At 33.7% G+C, this 15,459-nt stretch overlaps 1 protein-coding gene across 1 annotated transcript; it reads left to right on the top strand.

Moving 5' to 3' along the window:
* The first annotated feature begins 7,064 nt into the window (after positions 1-7,064).
* LOC137825649 (F-box protein CPR1-like) lies at positions 7,065-8,639 on the top strand. The gene has a single exon (XM_068631373.1). It carries the CDS (start codon positions 7,290-7,292, stop codon positions 8,496-8,498), a length of 1,209 nt encoding a protein of 402 aa, XP_068487474.1. The 5' UTR covers positions 7,065-7,289; the 3' UTR covers positions 8,499-8,639.
* Positions 8,640-15,459: the final 6,820 nt, after the last annotated feature.

Here is a 15,459-nt window from a genome sequence, read left to right as displayed (position 1 = left end):
TGGAAAGGAAAGCAAGATCAACACATGAACACAAGTAGAAACACAATATAGAACAATTAAACTGATTAAAAATAGCAACTAACACATATGAACCGATTGAAAAGAGAATTAAGTGCTGGAAATTAAAGGAAACACAAGAGAAACAAGAACAAACGGTGGAAATTAAAGAACAAAACCGAAAAAGAAAAACTATCGATTGGAATTGCTAGAAACATGGAAATGGAGATGGAAGGAAGAAGGAACTTAATTGGATGAAGACTTGAAGGAGATGGACACGCCACTTGGATGGTGAAAGCTCCAAGATGAGTGCTAGTTGCCGCCACTTGAAGCCCTCCAAAGCTCACAAGATAAGACTTAGTGAAGGAGATCAAATCTCTCTCAATTTGAGTAAAGTTTCCTTTCTTCAATTTCTAAATTTTTAATTTACAAGAGCATGACACCTCTATTTATAGTGTGAGGGTGCTGAAATTTAGGTGGGAAAATTCAAATGAAACTCATTTGAAATTGCCACAAAAAACAAGTCACATGGAAGGTGTGACTTCACATGGGAGGTGTGACTTGGTTTCTTTATTTGGCACCTCCTAAAACTATATCTACACCTACTCTTTATGTCACATGGAAGGTGTGACTTTGTTTTGTACATTAGCACCCCTTATTTAATACCTACACCTTCCTTTTAAAGTTCTACTAAAACTACACAAAAGGAAATTACAAATAGAGACATCCAATGATGCTCATCTCCTAAAGCCTTGGCCTTGCTCCTCATGGTTGGGCTTGGGCTTCTTGGACTTGGGCCTCATCTTTTGAAAAAACTAATAAGAAGAACTTTAGATGTTTTGGCCCTTGTCCATTCCTCCTATTAATAGCATCTTTTTTATTCTCATCAAACACATACTCATCTGGTGCCGACCAATACAGATTTCGTGGTAAAGCAAAGGCGAAAGGAGGTTCTCTGGAGCAACAAATGGAGAATGGTTTTTATGGCTTCTTTGATGAAAGTGTAATGGTTGGCGTCGTAGCAATGCAGATGTCGTGAGTATGTGGTGGGAAACAAAGAGGAAGATGAAAATATTAATTATATTTATTTAGGGAGGTTTGAGAAAACCTTAGGTATTTTGTAGAGGTTGTGTGAAAATTTTTTGTAATTTAATTAAAATTTAAAAAAATATTTTTTATTTAAATTTATATAGGTTATATTAGTTTTTGATAAATAATTTTTTTAGTGATAAAAGAAGAAAAAATGGGAAAGTAATGGAGAAAAATGATAAATCTTTGGAACTTAACGAAGGTTAAAAAATCTCTGTTATTTTACTAAGGTTTTAGAATAAACTTTGGAATTTAACGAAGGTTAAAAAAACCTCCATTATTTTGCTGAGGTTTTAGAATAAACATTTGGAACTTAATAAATGTTACAAAAACCTCCGTTAGTTAAATTAATTTCTAGGGTTATATTATCCTCCGCTAAATAACCTCCGTTAAAACATTTTTTTCTTGTAGTGGAAGTTTCTCTTTCTTCCACACACATATTACATCATCCTTATCTTATATACGAATAAAAACACAACACAAAACAAAGTTTTCCTTCTTCTATAAAATTCAACTTGAAAATACAAGGAGGAAGACTCCCTATTTATAGGAGATGGTGCCTTGGAAAACAAGAAACAAGGGTAGGATGGTAAATGTGTGAGAGGGCTGCCTTTAGGGTTTGACTAAGTCAAAACCACACCTTAGGCCACTTCTTCTAGAAACTAGGTAAAAAAAACAAACTAAAATGATAACTAGACCCCCTATTATGCTAAAGGCACCTATTCTAGCCTATCTTGCTATTTGGACCCCACTTTAACTTTCATAAAACCACATTAAAAGGTTCATGTAACAATAATATATATAGCTTGTTTAGTTTTTATTACCATGAAACTCTATAGGAAATTATAAGATTAGACCATTTAGGTTTCAATAATCTTCCCCTTTTTCATGATAACAAATACTTAACGATAATTGATATAATGATAAGCAAAACATGAACACATGTATTATCAAATAATGCACAAATTGAATAAAAAGGATAATCATAATATACATGTTTATGAATGTTATGAAAATGACAACATAAGACATATACAAGAAAGAAAATGTTCAATAATTCAACATTTCTAACTTATCCACCTTTTGGCACCATGGTTGTAGTGGTCATGGTTGTTGTTGTTGACTAGAGGTTTGTTAGGTAGCAAGTTCAACTAACTGAGCAAATTTAGTAGGTTGTATGTTGAGAGTTCATAGAAGCAAGACAAAGAAACTTTAGATTTGATATGCTAAAGTACACACATCTTGCTTTATCCTCTACGTTTGGTGCTCTACCATGGCCAATAATTATATTGTAGTGGCAAGACGTTCTTAACACAACACATATTGGATTAGAAGTTGTATTTCGTAAACCATATTTTTGGGTTGACTATTAACAGGTACAACATGGATGGGCTTAAGCCTTGGGATCTTGACAGTGCCTTGTGATACAGACCAACTCGACAAATAGATGACTAAGGACACCACATACTCTTCACAAGACACAAGACAAGGCTCCACCAAATCTCAGAAGAGCCTCAACAAAGGAAGAACCGAACATGAACCAGAATCCATTTGTTTTTTCTTCTAGTCTTCTTACAAGACAAGTTAAGCAAATAAATTGGGCTCACTTCGAGCTTCAATTAGAAAAATAAGCTATAAAAGGGTGTACTTAGTAAATTGGGCTTATGCCAAAGCCCACAATAACCTAGCTTATAAAAACTCACCCATGTGCTCATCTTTGACGTAGATTCTAGAAGACTCCCCCATGTGCTCCCATTTAACCTAGTTTCTAGAAGCTTGTAGTCATTTACACCCCTACCCTTCCTTTCTCCGTCTCTAAGGCACTCATATCTATAAATAGGGTGTCTCCTCTCTTGTAAATCACACATTGAATTTGAATATAGTAATGAAACTCTGCGGGAGTATTTTAGTGAGACTTGAGAGTTCTTATAGTTTGTCTTATCTTGAGTGTGTGAGAACTTTAATTGGCGGCTCTTTCACCAATCATCTTGGAGTATCCCATCCTCCTAGTGGTGTGATTCTTGTCCATTACTCCATAAGCTTTCTCATCCTTTCATCTTTTCTCTTTTGTTATTTTCTTTTGCGCCACCTCCCATGTCTTCTTTATTTTGTTATGTTCTTTAATTTTGGTATTCATTTTGTCATCATCATCATTGTGTTCTCTTAATTTCCGCAACCATCTCATCATACTCACCATATTGTGTTTTTCTCTTTGCCCTCTAGAAGTGAACCTTTACACTTACTTAACCACTTGATTAAGTTCGTGTCCAGTGGGGATCTTCTTTGGGTTCTCACCTTAAATTGTTAATCTCAAAAAGCTAATCTAAAGAGTAACCTAAAAAATGTATCAATCTAAAATCAACTCACATCACCTTGGGAGCTTGACAAAATGTCTTGCATAAGAATTACACAGTTTCCACCCACCTCAACCTTTGTATGATTCTGCCTAAAGCTTTTGCAACAACTCTTTCTTCTTCATCTTCTTTAGTTTGTGCCTCTACTTGAGACTGAGCTTCAATTAGAGCTTTAACTTCTTCCTACCTTGCTAACAAATCTACCTCTATCTTCTTTTTCAACTTAGCTTCTAGACACTTTTTCTCTATATGGTATGTTATAATCAAGCTTAGGTTGGATAGCATCTAAAGTTGTAGTGTGCATATCTTAGAACCCAATTATAGTTACTTTTTGCTGAATTCTTTTAAAAGTTTTCCAAAATTCAAATGATAGTTCTTTAAGGAAATCATGGTCACATTGTTGGGTGAGTATTGTTGTGTTGGCCTTAAGAAGTACAAACTTGTTGCACCAATGTAAAGCTTTTCTATGTGAGAGGATATGGAGGGAGATTCTTTCTCAAAATCTCTAAGCTCCTCACTTTTCAAGCTTATATAGACTCGTATTCTATAGGGGTCCTTTTGAAACCATCTTGCTTTAAGAAAACATAAGTTGAATTTTATTAACTTGTAGATCAAACATAGAGAAAAAGGTATTATTATACATCAACATAAGTATATCAAAGAAATGTTGAAGAATTTCACCATGTCGGGCGCAATGCTTATGAAGACTCTCATGCATGTGTAAGTCTCACTTGACAAGGACGAAAATGGTAAGAAAGTAGATAAGAAGATCTACAGAGGTATGATCGGATCCCTTCTTTACCTTACCGCTAGTATACTTGATATAATTCATAACATTTGTCTATGAGTAAGATTCCAATTAAATGTTGAAGAGTCTCATTTAAAGGCTTTAAAAAGGATCTCAAAGCATCTTGTGGGGTCAAATAATGTGTTTGTGCTATAAGAAACCTGTTAGAAGGCTTCTTGACATAGACTATTCTAGAAATCCTATTGACAGAAAAAACAAAACTAGAGAATGTTAGTTCATTAGACCTTATATGATTTCTCGACCAAGCAATAAGAAGAACTTCATCGTTTTATCTAAAACAGAGACAAAGTACATGTCATCTATAAGCTGCCTCTCTCAACTTCTATGGGTAAAGTATCAACTGAAAGATTACAGTTTTGAAAATAATATACTCGTATATTGTGACAACACTAATACAATCAACCTATCTAAAAGCCTTATTCAACATTCTAAGACTAAGTATATAAAAGTAAGATATCACTTCATTCATGATTATGTCCAGAAAATCTCTTTGAACTTAAGTTTGTTAAAACAAATAATCAATAGACTAATATCTTTACTAAAGCATTGTCTTTAACACACTTTTATTTTATTAAAAATAATTTAAATTTGATTGAATTCTTATACTCATGATTAGCTATATTAGTAATAATGTGTGTTGTTAAGTTTGAACAGGACTAGATTACACTTTAAAGTGTGTAATCATAGAGAATAAAGACATTTAAGGGCATTTATTATGAAACAAAGAACCCTTAATACACATTTCTTAGGTTGTATCAACATGTTATAATTGTCATGTGCATTTAATGTGACACAACACCAGAGGGAGGGAACACAACATTCCTCATGGAAGAAGACTTAACCCTTATAATTTTCTATAGACGTAAAAAATCCCTACAAATCCTAGTCAACACACAACTACAAGCTCACACCACTTTATGCAAATAATTATACAAGAGGAGAGATTATAAAGGATTAAAAACATAAAGTCTTACTTGATGTGGGACTTCTTTGTATGGTTTTTCCCTTTTGAACATGTACATATGCTCTTGTAATTTAATCTCACATCCTTTGAATCATGAAATGCAAGAGGGTTCCCCATCTATATATAGAGCTCATTACCTTTTGAAAACACTTGCTTTTAAATTGAACTTGAATTTGACTGTGGATATTTGTTTGTGTTCTTGTTCTTTGAATGTCTCTAAAATGGAAGTATTCTTTGAAGGGATCTTTTCCAAGACGTCTTCCTTGAAAGACGAACCCTAGTTTTGAGTTTCTTCTAAGAAACATGGAAAAATTTCTAAGATTTCTAAGATTTTTCTAAATCTTCCGCTACTCCGGAGATGCTTCCATCAATATGTGATCTTAATTAAAGAAGATCTAAATTGTATGAAGAAATCGAGTAAGGTTTAGAAGTTAATGTATTGATGATCGTCCTAAATGAAAGCAAATATCTTCAAATTATCTATCTTCAAATAGGCATACAAGTGGGAAGTTGATCAACTTTCACTCTTACACCTTTAGAGAAAAGTACATTGATATTTTTCTATTAAATTGTTCAAAACTCCACCCGTAAGTATTAAGAAATGTTATAGTTGATGATTATTTCTCCAAATTAAATTTAAATTTTATGATATTGAATTTAAAATATTCAATAAGAGGAAGACAAGAAATCAACAACTCTCAAATACAAAACGTTGGAAAAGATAGTTTGCAAAAACTTGTGAGATTCCATTGCATAAGTTTATGTTGTCTAAACAATTATCATTTATTTTGTGTGTTGTTGATTGACTTGTTGAAACTTGAGTGAATGCCTCTCCTAAAATTAGTAAACATTTAAATATCTACTAATTTTTCGTTTTCTAGCTTTACGTTTAAAAATTATAAAAAATCATATTATTTAAAGCAAAATACCCTTTCAATTATCTTTTTAAATTTTGATTTCTTTTCTAAATAAAACTAAAAAAATAAAGTCTCTTCGAATTTTTAAATATTTCCTTTTTCAGATAAAACTTCTTTCCTAATTTTGAATACTTCTTTATTTTCATAAAAATAAAAAACATCGTTTCAAATTACAAACTTTTCTTCTTTTTAATAAAAGTAAAAATTTATATTTTCAAAATAAATCTACCCATTTCAATGAAATCTAAATAAATAATTTTAAATTTTAAGTATTTTTTATGAAAAAAATAAATAAATAATTATATTTTATTAAGTAATAGTGATTTGTATTCGTTAATGAAATAGTTCATTGTTGAATCTTAAAACCACTATTTTAAATATAGAATAGTTCCATTGGATATGCTCAAAGTCTCTATCAATATTGATAATTGCTTTTTACTATAAATAATCCATACAAGTACATAGCTAAAAAAAATGTGAAATCCAAAACAAATTTTTCCCTTTCCTTTCTTATATAAAAAAAAGTCTATTTTCCTTTTCTATAACTTCAAAAATACAAAATTTATAGTAATTAAAATTTTTAACGAAGTTTTATTTTTTGTTCTAAATTTTGATATTTTTAATTTAATTTTTTAGTTTTATTAAGTGTTAAAAATATTTTTTATTTTTTTGTCAAGTGATTGATAAGTTGAAGACTATAATACATAAATTAGTATGAAACTATCTTATTAGTGATAAAAAACAAACTAACAGAATACTTGTGAGTTTTGACTTCAATTGCAAATGAAGGTAATTAAAACTTAATTACGCCTCGTTAAGAACTCCTGACTTGGATTGGAAATTGAAGGTAATTCACACAGCTAAAACAGTGAAATAAAGCAATAAATGTAATAGGAAAAATATAAAATGAAATCCACAAAATATCTATTGAATTCCGTTTGGCTACCATTCATTCATTAATACCTTTATAATTGAAGATATTTTATAGACAGCCAAAGTTGACCCGCATATTAGTTTAGAGATGAAGAGATAGAAAAACAATGAATATACTTTGTTTTAGTCACTGTCTAGTTGCCTATTGAACATGTTCTGAATCAGAATAGAGAAGGAGCAAACTCGCAGTTTGCAATTTGCAAGTGCTCAAAGAAGGTGACCATATCATGGAGCATTTGCCACGAGAATTGGTGTCCAACGTGTTCTCAAGGTTGCCAGCGAAGGTGTTGCTGCTATGCAAGTGCGTTTGCAAATCCTGGTTTGATCTCATAACTGATCCTCATTTTGTTACCAATTACTCTGTTGTCTACAACAATCTTCAGAGCCAAGAGGAACATCTCTTGGTCATTCGAAGACCCTTTTTTTCTGGCCTCAAAACTTACATCTCTGTCCTTTCTTGGAACGTCAATGACCCCAAAGAACTCCTTTCCTCCGATGTTTTGAACCCTCCCTATGAGCACAACTCTGATCACAAATACTGGACCGAAATAATGGGTCCTTGCAATGGCATATACTTCCTAGAAGGCAATCCTAATGTCTTGATGAACCCTTCATTGGGACAGTTCAAGGCTTTGCCTGAATCCCCTTTCACAAGTCCTCATGGGACTTATTCTTTCACAGATTATGCAGGCTTTGGATTTGACCCCAGAAGAAATGACTACAAAGTTGTTGTGATCAAAGACCTTTGGTTGAAGGAAACAGATGAAAGACAAGTTGGGTACTGGACAGCTGAGTTGTATAGCCTTAACTCCAACTCTTGGAGAAAAGTTGATGCTGCTCTCCCACTCCCAATTAAAATTTGGGGTTCTTCTCGGGTCTACACTTATGCCAACAATTGTTGCCACTGGTGGGGGTTTGTTGAAGAGTCAGGTGCCTCAGAAGACGTTGTTCTAGCATTTGACATGGTCAATGAGTCCTTCAGGAAGATAAAAGTGCCAAGAATACGTGACTCTTCAGACGAGAAGTTTGCAACTCTGGCACCCTTTGAGGAATCTGCTTCAATTGGTGTTGTTGTTTACCCCGTGAGAGGGTCAGAGAAGTACTTTGACGTGTGGGTGATGAGAGATTATTGGAACGAAGGGTCGTGGGTGAAGCTATACAGTGTAGGACCCGTGCAAGTTATTTACAAGCTCGTGGGGTTTTATGGGAGCAATCGGTTTCTTTGGAAGGACAACAACGAAAGATTGGTGCTTTATGATTCGGAGAAAACAAGGGATCTTCAGGTTTATGGAAAATATGATTCTATAAGGGCTGCTAGATATACAGAAAGTCTTGTTTCACTTCACAGGGGAAACGAGTTTAGTCACAAATGTTTATCATGTAGTTTGGTTCCTGACCCTCTGCTACATGATACTGAATATCTGATTTCTTTCTAGAAAATTAAACTATGTTAGGTTCTTTGGTCTGTTTGCTTTGTAGCTTGTGGAACAGCCTTGTTATTTAGTTGCCACACATTGCTGTAATTGGCTGATCACATAATCTATTCGATATATATGTCAGTTTTCTTTTTTCAAAAACATGTGCTGCTGCTGCTAGAATTTGGGTGTTTTGAATGTTATATTTTGGAACTTTTTATTCATGAATGTGCAGTTCTTACGCTATTGAAGTTGAAAAATCTTTGTCATTTCTGCTTGTTTTGCAAGTTGAAAATTTTCCAATTAAAAAGTCTTGACGCAGTTATCGAGTCAGTAGCGGCTTGCATATATTATAATTTTCAGTTTAGATGAGCAAAAATATGCAACAGAAGAAAACTTCTCTCTTCTACCTGCATGTGTTAATTTATTTAGAATGAAACATGGTGAGCCATTATAAATTATTTTAAATATTAAACATGTTATCCAAAAGATTTTCTCATTGTTTTTGTCTTTATAAAATTTAAATATATTCTTTTAGATTTTCTAGAATTTAAACTCATTTTTTAAGTTCTTTAAATAATAATAAATAGAAAACTTACATTGATAATAACCATAACATAGTATTAATTAGATATTTAATCATGTACTAATTTTATATTTAATTAAAATCAGTATTAGTTATATATTTAATCATGTATTAATTATATATTTACTGAAAATCACTTTTAAATGTAACATTTATTTTTCAAAAATATCATTATTATTTTGTGTATAATCAATGCTAACAAACATTTAAGAATTACATTTAAATTTTAGAATATGAAAATAGAAAACATATTCTATATATTTGAAATTGTTTCACAGACATTAAATCTGTTTACACTATTATTTACTGGCGAAAACATATATAAGGAGTAGATGTATATTCGTATTTTTATGATATTCAAATAATATAATTTTAATATATATATATATATATATATAATTTTTTTTAAAGTAATATTAAAGACATTAAAATAATATAATTTAGTATATATATAATTTTATAAGAACAATATTAAAAAATAGTTGTGGTGATTATTTTTTAATAAAATGTTATTTAATTATTTTAAAGTAAAAAGTGTAACGTTACTAAATTTTCATATCTAAAATCTAATATAATATGCATCTAATTAGATGGAGAAATGCCTTCATTGAAGAATTCTTGGTGATTGGCGGAAGCTTCATGAAGTGAAAACGAAACAAGGTCCTCCTAGGAGCTATGATAACTTTGAAGGTGCATGAAAGATAGGGATTGAGAGTGGTGAGGCCAACTCTCTTTGGTAAGGGGGATTTGTGAAGATCAATAGCCTAACCTAAGAGGTTTTTGGGCAAGAAGTGAAATTGGCACAATTTGCTAGCAATTCACTAAGTATATTAATCTTGCAAATACATGAGCCAAACCCTCTTATTTATAGTGTTTAGAGGGCTGGAAATTCAAAAGAAAGTGGAGAGAAATTCAAATGAATTCCCTCCCAAAAGTGGAGCCTAAATGAGCACATGGGGAGGGATGTGTCTAGTTTGTATGCTCACCCCCTCCATGGGCTTTCTAGACCGACATAGGTAAATTTAGAGGTTTTTAGAAACTCTAAGTTTACTTAGGTTGGTGTTTTAGGTGCCAAAATTAATTCTAAGAAAAATTACAAATAAAATTTCCATACTAATTTTTGACAAGAAATAAAATGCAACTCTATACTAGATTTTATGGCATGTAAAAGGCGTCCTCTTGGTTCATCTTGACCATAATTGTAGTGGTTGACTCCATTTGACATGTTGGTGGCCTTTCAATAGAGTTGGTGATGGAGCCTCTTCCATCATCCCCTCCCCCTTGAAAAGGATTTGTCCTCAAATCCAAGGCTTCGTCCTCGTCATTAGTAGAGGAATGTATGTGGCTGGATGGTGTCCATCATCTCCTCCTTCTTGAGAATATCTATCCTTATATCTACAGGGTCGATCCCGAATAACAACCTTTTTCTTGCTTTGACAACTATGCTCGTCCTCCTAGATCAAATGTCCATCTATGGGAATCATCAAACAAAGCAAATGTGTCAGTTTGAGAAGTTGTATAAAAATCAATTTTATTAAGTTGCCATTCCTTTTGTTTTTCTATTGTTTTCGGCAACTTTTCACAAAGTTTCTTTAAAGAGGAGTAAAAAAAATTTCTTTTCTAAGTTTTTCTTCCCTTGTTCTAAATTTTTGTTTTTAACCTCTTTAAGATTTTTTCTATGTGTTCCTTTTAAAAGGCTTGAAGGTTGTTCAACAAGAAACATATTTTCAAGTGTGTTTTTAATTCTTTTTTCTTGTTGAATGACCTTGTGGGAAGGAACACTCTTCTCCAACACCATTTTCTCTCTAAGGGTTTTTTCTTGGTTTTCTATTTTTATTATTTTTTCTTCCTCTTTTTTTTTTTTTTCATTTGCACTTGATCCTCTACCACTTGTGAAGGTGATAAGGGATAAAGTATAAACTTATTTTCTTTGTGAGTGAAAGTAATCTCATTGGTAAGACCATTGTGCATAGTTTTCTTATCAAATTGCCAAGGTCTACCCAACAAAATATGACAAGCTTCCATGGAAACTATATCACATAAAACTTTGTCTTTATAGTTTTCCATAGACAACTCGACTTTCACTTGCTTATATACAACTAATTCCCCATATTCATTGATCCATTGAAGTTTATAAGGTTTAGGATGAGGTATTAATTATAGATTTAACTTTTCAACCATTCTAGTGCTACAACAATTGCAGCAAGAGCCACTATCCACAATGAGAGAACAAACATTTTCAAAAACTTTACATCTTGTATGGAAAATGTTCTCTCTTTGTGTCTCTTGGTTCACACTAGATTGGTTGTTGAGGGATCTTTGGATCATCATTAACTCACCCTCACATGGATATGCTCCTTCGCTATTTTCTTTTTCTTTTTCTTCTCCCCCACTAGTTTCATCGTCATGGCTACTATATTCATCTACCCCTCTTAAGAACATAGTTCTTTGGTTTGGGCATTGGGCTTGAACATGACCTCTACCATAACATTTAAAGTATTTAACATCTCTACTATGAGTGGGTGGAGTGAGCACATCTTTTCCTACATTCTTGGGAGTTTCTCTTGGTTTTTCTTTAGATACACTTTCCTCCCCTTTATACTCCTCTTTGGGATAAGAGTTAGAGTATGAGTTTTCCCTATAACTTGAAGTTTTCCTCAAAATTTGTTGTTCCACTTTGATACATAGTTGAATCAAATCATTCAAGTCTTGGTAAGGCAAAAGTTCAACTTTATCTCTAATCTCAAGGTTAAGCCCACTTAAGAATCTTGCTCTGGTGGTGGGTTCAGACTCCCTAATTGAGGCTCTCATCATGTATATTTCCATTTTCTGCTTATATTCCTCTACACTCATGGTCTTTTGTTGGAGTCTTTGGAGCTTGTCCATTAACTCCCTATTATAGTAGGAGGGAATATGACGACGTCTTAAGGCTCCCCTAAGATCATTCCAATATTCTATGGGAGGATACTTATGAAGACGCCTATCTCTCTCTAGGGTCGTCCACCAATACATAGCATTGCCTTGAAAACTTAGAGTGGCCAAGGGTACTTTGTTTTCTTCACTCACTTTGTAACAAGCAAACAATTTTTCTACTTTCATCTCCCAATCTAGATAGATTTCTACATTCTCTTTGCCATGGAAATGAGGTAGATCTACCCTAACCTCTCTTGGGCTTTCTTTCTTTTCCTTTCTAACTCTCCTAGGGGGTGATTGGTAGTATTCATTGATTTTAATACTTTGTTCTCCATATGACTCATTTCCCCTAGAGCTAGATGCATGCGAACTTTTTTTGGATTTGGTGTATTCATTTCTTTCTTTAACCATTTGTCTATATGAAAGTGATTGAGAGGCTAGTTGTTTCAAAAGAGATTTGATAAACTCTCCTTCACTTTCATTAGAATGATGAGAAGACATGGTTAAAGTTATGTGTTGTAAGTAATTTACCTCAAAAAAGAAAAGGAGAGTAATGAAGGTAGCTTTCCAGGAAAAAGAGGTGGATCAATAGGATCTCTTAAGTATCAAGTCTTTCCTTGCCAAAATCTATCCCTCAAGACTTTTCACAAATCTTTTTCTAAGTAATTTACTTAGATCACAATTAAGAATGAAAAACACTATTTTATGCAAAAGAGAACAATGCAAAGCAATTAACAACATAAAACAAGTAGCAAAACAATTAACTAAGCACAAATTAAAGATTACCAACTAAAAAGCTTTAAACTAGACGAATCCTAAGGTGAGGCTTCTAGACACTTAGAGCCATTGAAGACACACTCACCGTCTAATATGTAATTATTCCACTAATTAATCAAAGTTGAATGTAATTACAATTCAAAGGAAATACAAGAGAACTTGAATTACAAAGTAAAATTCATATTTCCTAAACTATGCAATCCTTGGCTTTTGTTACTCTTTCTTGCTGCATTCCATAATTTGTATGTGTTTGTAATCCTGTTTGCTGCAACTCCTTGCCTTAACCTCTTATGGTTAGTCAATTTAAATCTCCAAAACAGTACCTACTAAGTAGGGATGGACTCACCACAAAGGTTAATTCCAACTTAACAAGCATCACTTTGAAATTCTTTAACCAACAATTTGAGGTCAACAAATTAAAGCAAAGAACAATTCAAATTTAGAATAGGACAACAACAAATGGAGTAATTTGTATGACACAACTTGAAAGAATGTTGAATAAATTTGACAAGCAATCAAATAAGCACTCAATAAAAGGTGGCACACAAATTGAACCTAAAGAATGACACTAGAACTGATTAAAAAAAATAAACAATACTACTGGAAAATTTAGGCACAAAAAGCGTGACTTCGAAAATTTATGCTGAGCTGGCTATTTGAATTTTGAATCTGAAAAATTTTGGTGCTGGAATCACACCAAAACAATGTACCAAATAATTGTGATAAATTTTTCAAATATATTGTCAAATTACCGTCTCTTTTGGCGCTAGGATGTACACTTTTTTCATTTGATTTATCATTTTTTTTTCTATTTTGTATTTTGATTTGATTCTTTTTTTCTTGTTTTTCTAACACATCAATCTGTATAAATCCAGAATTTCACAATTTTTCTTCAACGGATTTTAATTTGATAAGTAAAATCAGCCAGCACAGAATTGAAAACAAAGTGATCCTAATCCTGGAATTAAAAACAGTTCGAAGAAGCTTCAAGAACACAATAGAATTGATGTATAGAATTTGTATGGATCTAACACACAAATATGAACTCAAATCTAAAAGGAAAAAGCACCAAAGGATCAAACAAATTCAGATTAAAAACTGGATTCAAAGCAAATCAAGAAACCAAAATTATCAAAAACAACACTACATTGAATTGATGACTGTACCGCCCTGGTAGTCGGAAGTGATAACGTGGCACCAAGCCACAGAGTAGGCGTGTTGACAAGGCGCCAGATTTGCAGAAGGGAAGGAAGTCGGGGGGTTCGTGTAATCGCTAGTTATTAAGTTGGCGTGCTCCGATCTCCAGCATACCAGGTATCACAGGTTCGTGTAAACTCAGGCGACCAAGTGATTGGAGATTGCCAGAGCAAGCACATCGCCGAAGATGAAGGTGGTGCAGATTATGAAGGCGGCCGGCGAGACCACAGGGAAGGTGTACGAGAGCACCCTAACTCGCCAATTCCAGTATAGATCGCGCTCCCAAGTTATCTATGCACTGGGCAGTACCATGCATAAGTAACTTAGCCAAAAAGAGAGTCAGAAGCAGCGCCCAAGTCAAGGAGGCTCCAGATGATGGCACGTGTACGACTGGATGCAAGCCACGTGTCCAGGTCTGTAATTGCCAGGAGAGAGAAAGTGACCAGGTATATAAGAGTTCTCAACGAACTTTCTGAGGTACGCACGTTCAGATTATACTCTTTACGCTTGCGAGTTCCAGAGCTTACTGTGAGAGAGAACATTGCACGGTTCCTTGAGATTTCTTGAGCGTTCTCGCTCTTAGTATTTGGTGGTTCGGTCACTGACTTGGGCGTTGGAGTGCGATCGGCCGCAGCGGCGCCGCTCTGTTCTTTTGCAGGTTCTTGAGGTGGATCTCGAAGAAGGACGGAGGTTTGAAGCGGTGCACACGTCGATCCTTTGACGAGGCAGGTTCCAGCGTTCTGGTCAACAGGCAGGATCAATGACAATTTAGGAGAAACATAACTAGACAAAACACAATTGGATTCAAAATTCAAAATGACTCAAAGCAACACAATATGAACCGATTAAAATTGAAATAAAGACTCAAATAAACCAAAAATAGAACAACAACACAAATGTATATGGAATCCTACACAAATTTGAAAATTAGAAGCTCAAGAACAATTTGAACACAATGCACTGATTCAATTTCTCCAAACAGCACCTAAATCAAATTAAAATGTAAAAAACAGAAATACAATATGGAAAACATGAAGACAACACGGAATAATGATGAACACGAAAACAAAAACGAAATAAGGCACTTATCTCTTGAAGACCATGGCTTTAGATACCAAATGATGGAGAAGTGCCTTCATTGTTTGTAGAATTGTTGGTGATTGGCGGAAGCTTCATGGAGTGAAAACGAAACAAAGTCCTCCTAGGAGCTATGGTGACCTTGAAGGTGCATGAAAGGTAGGGATTGAGAGTGGTGAGGCCAACTCTCTTTGGTAAGGGAGATTTGTGAAGATCAATAGCCTACCCTAAGAGGTTTTTTGGGCAAGAAGTGAAATTGGCACAATTTGGAAGCAATTCACTAAGTATATTAATCTTGCAAATACAAGAGCCAAACCCTCTTATTTATAGTGTTTAGAGGGCTGGAAATTCAAAAGAAAGTGAAGGGAAATTCAAATGAATTACCTCCCAAAAGTGGAGCCTAAATGAGCACATGGGGAGGGGTGTGTCTAG

The sequence above is a fragment of the Phaseolus vulgaris genome, chromosome 8 (assembly GCF_000499845.2).
Source record: "Phaseolus vulgaris cultivar G19833 chromosome 8, P. vulgaris v2.0, whole genome shotgun sequence".
NCBI classification, from domain to species: Eukaryota; Viridiplantae; Streptophyta; class Magnoliopsida; order Fabales; family Fabaceae; genus Phaseolus; species Phaseolus vulgaris.
This window is presented reverse-complemented; position numbering and strand designations above follow the sequence as displayed.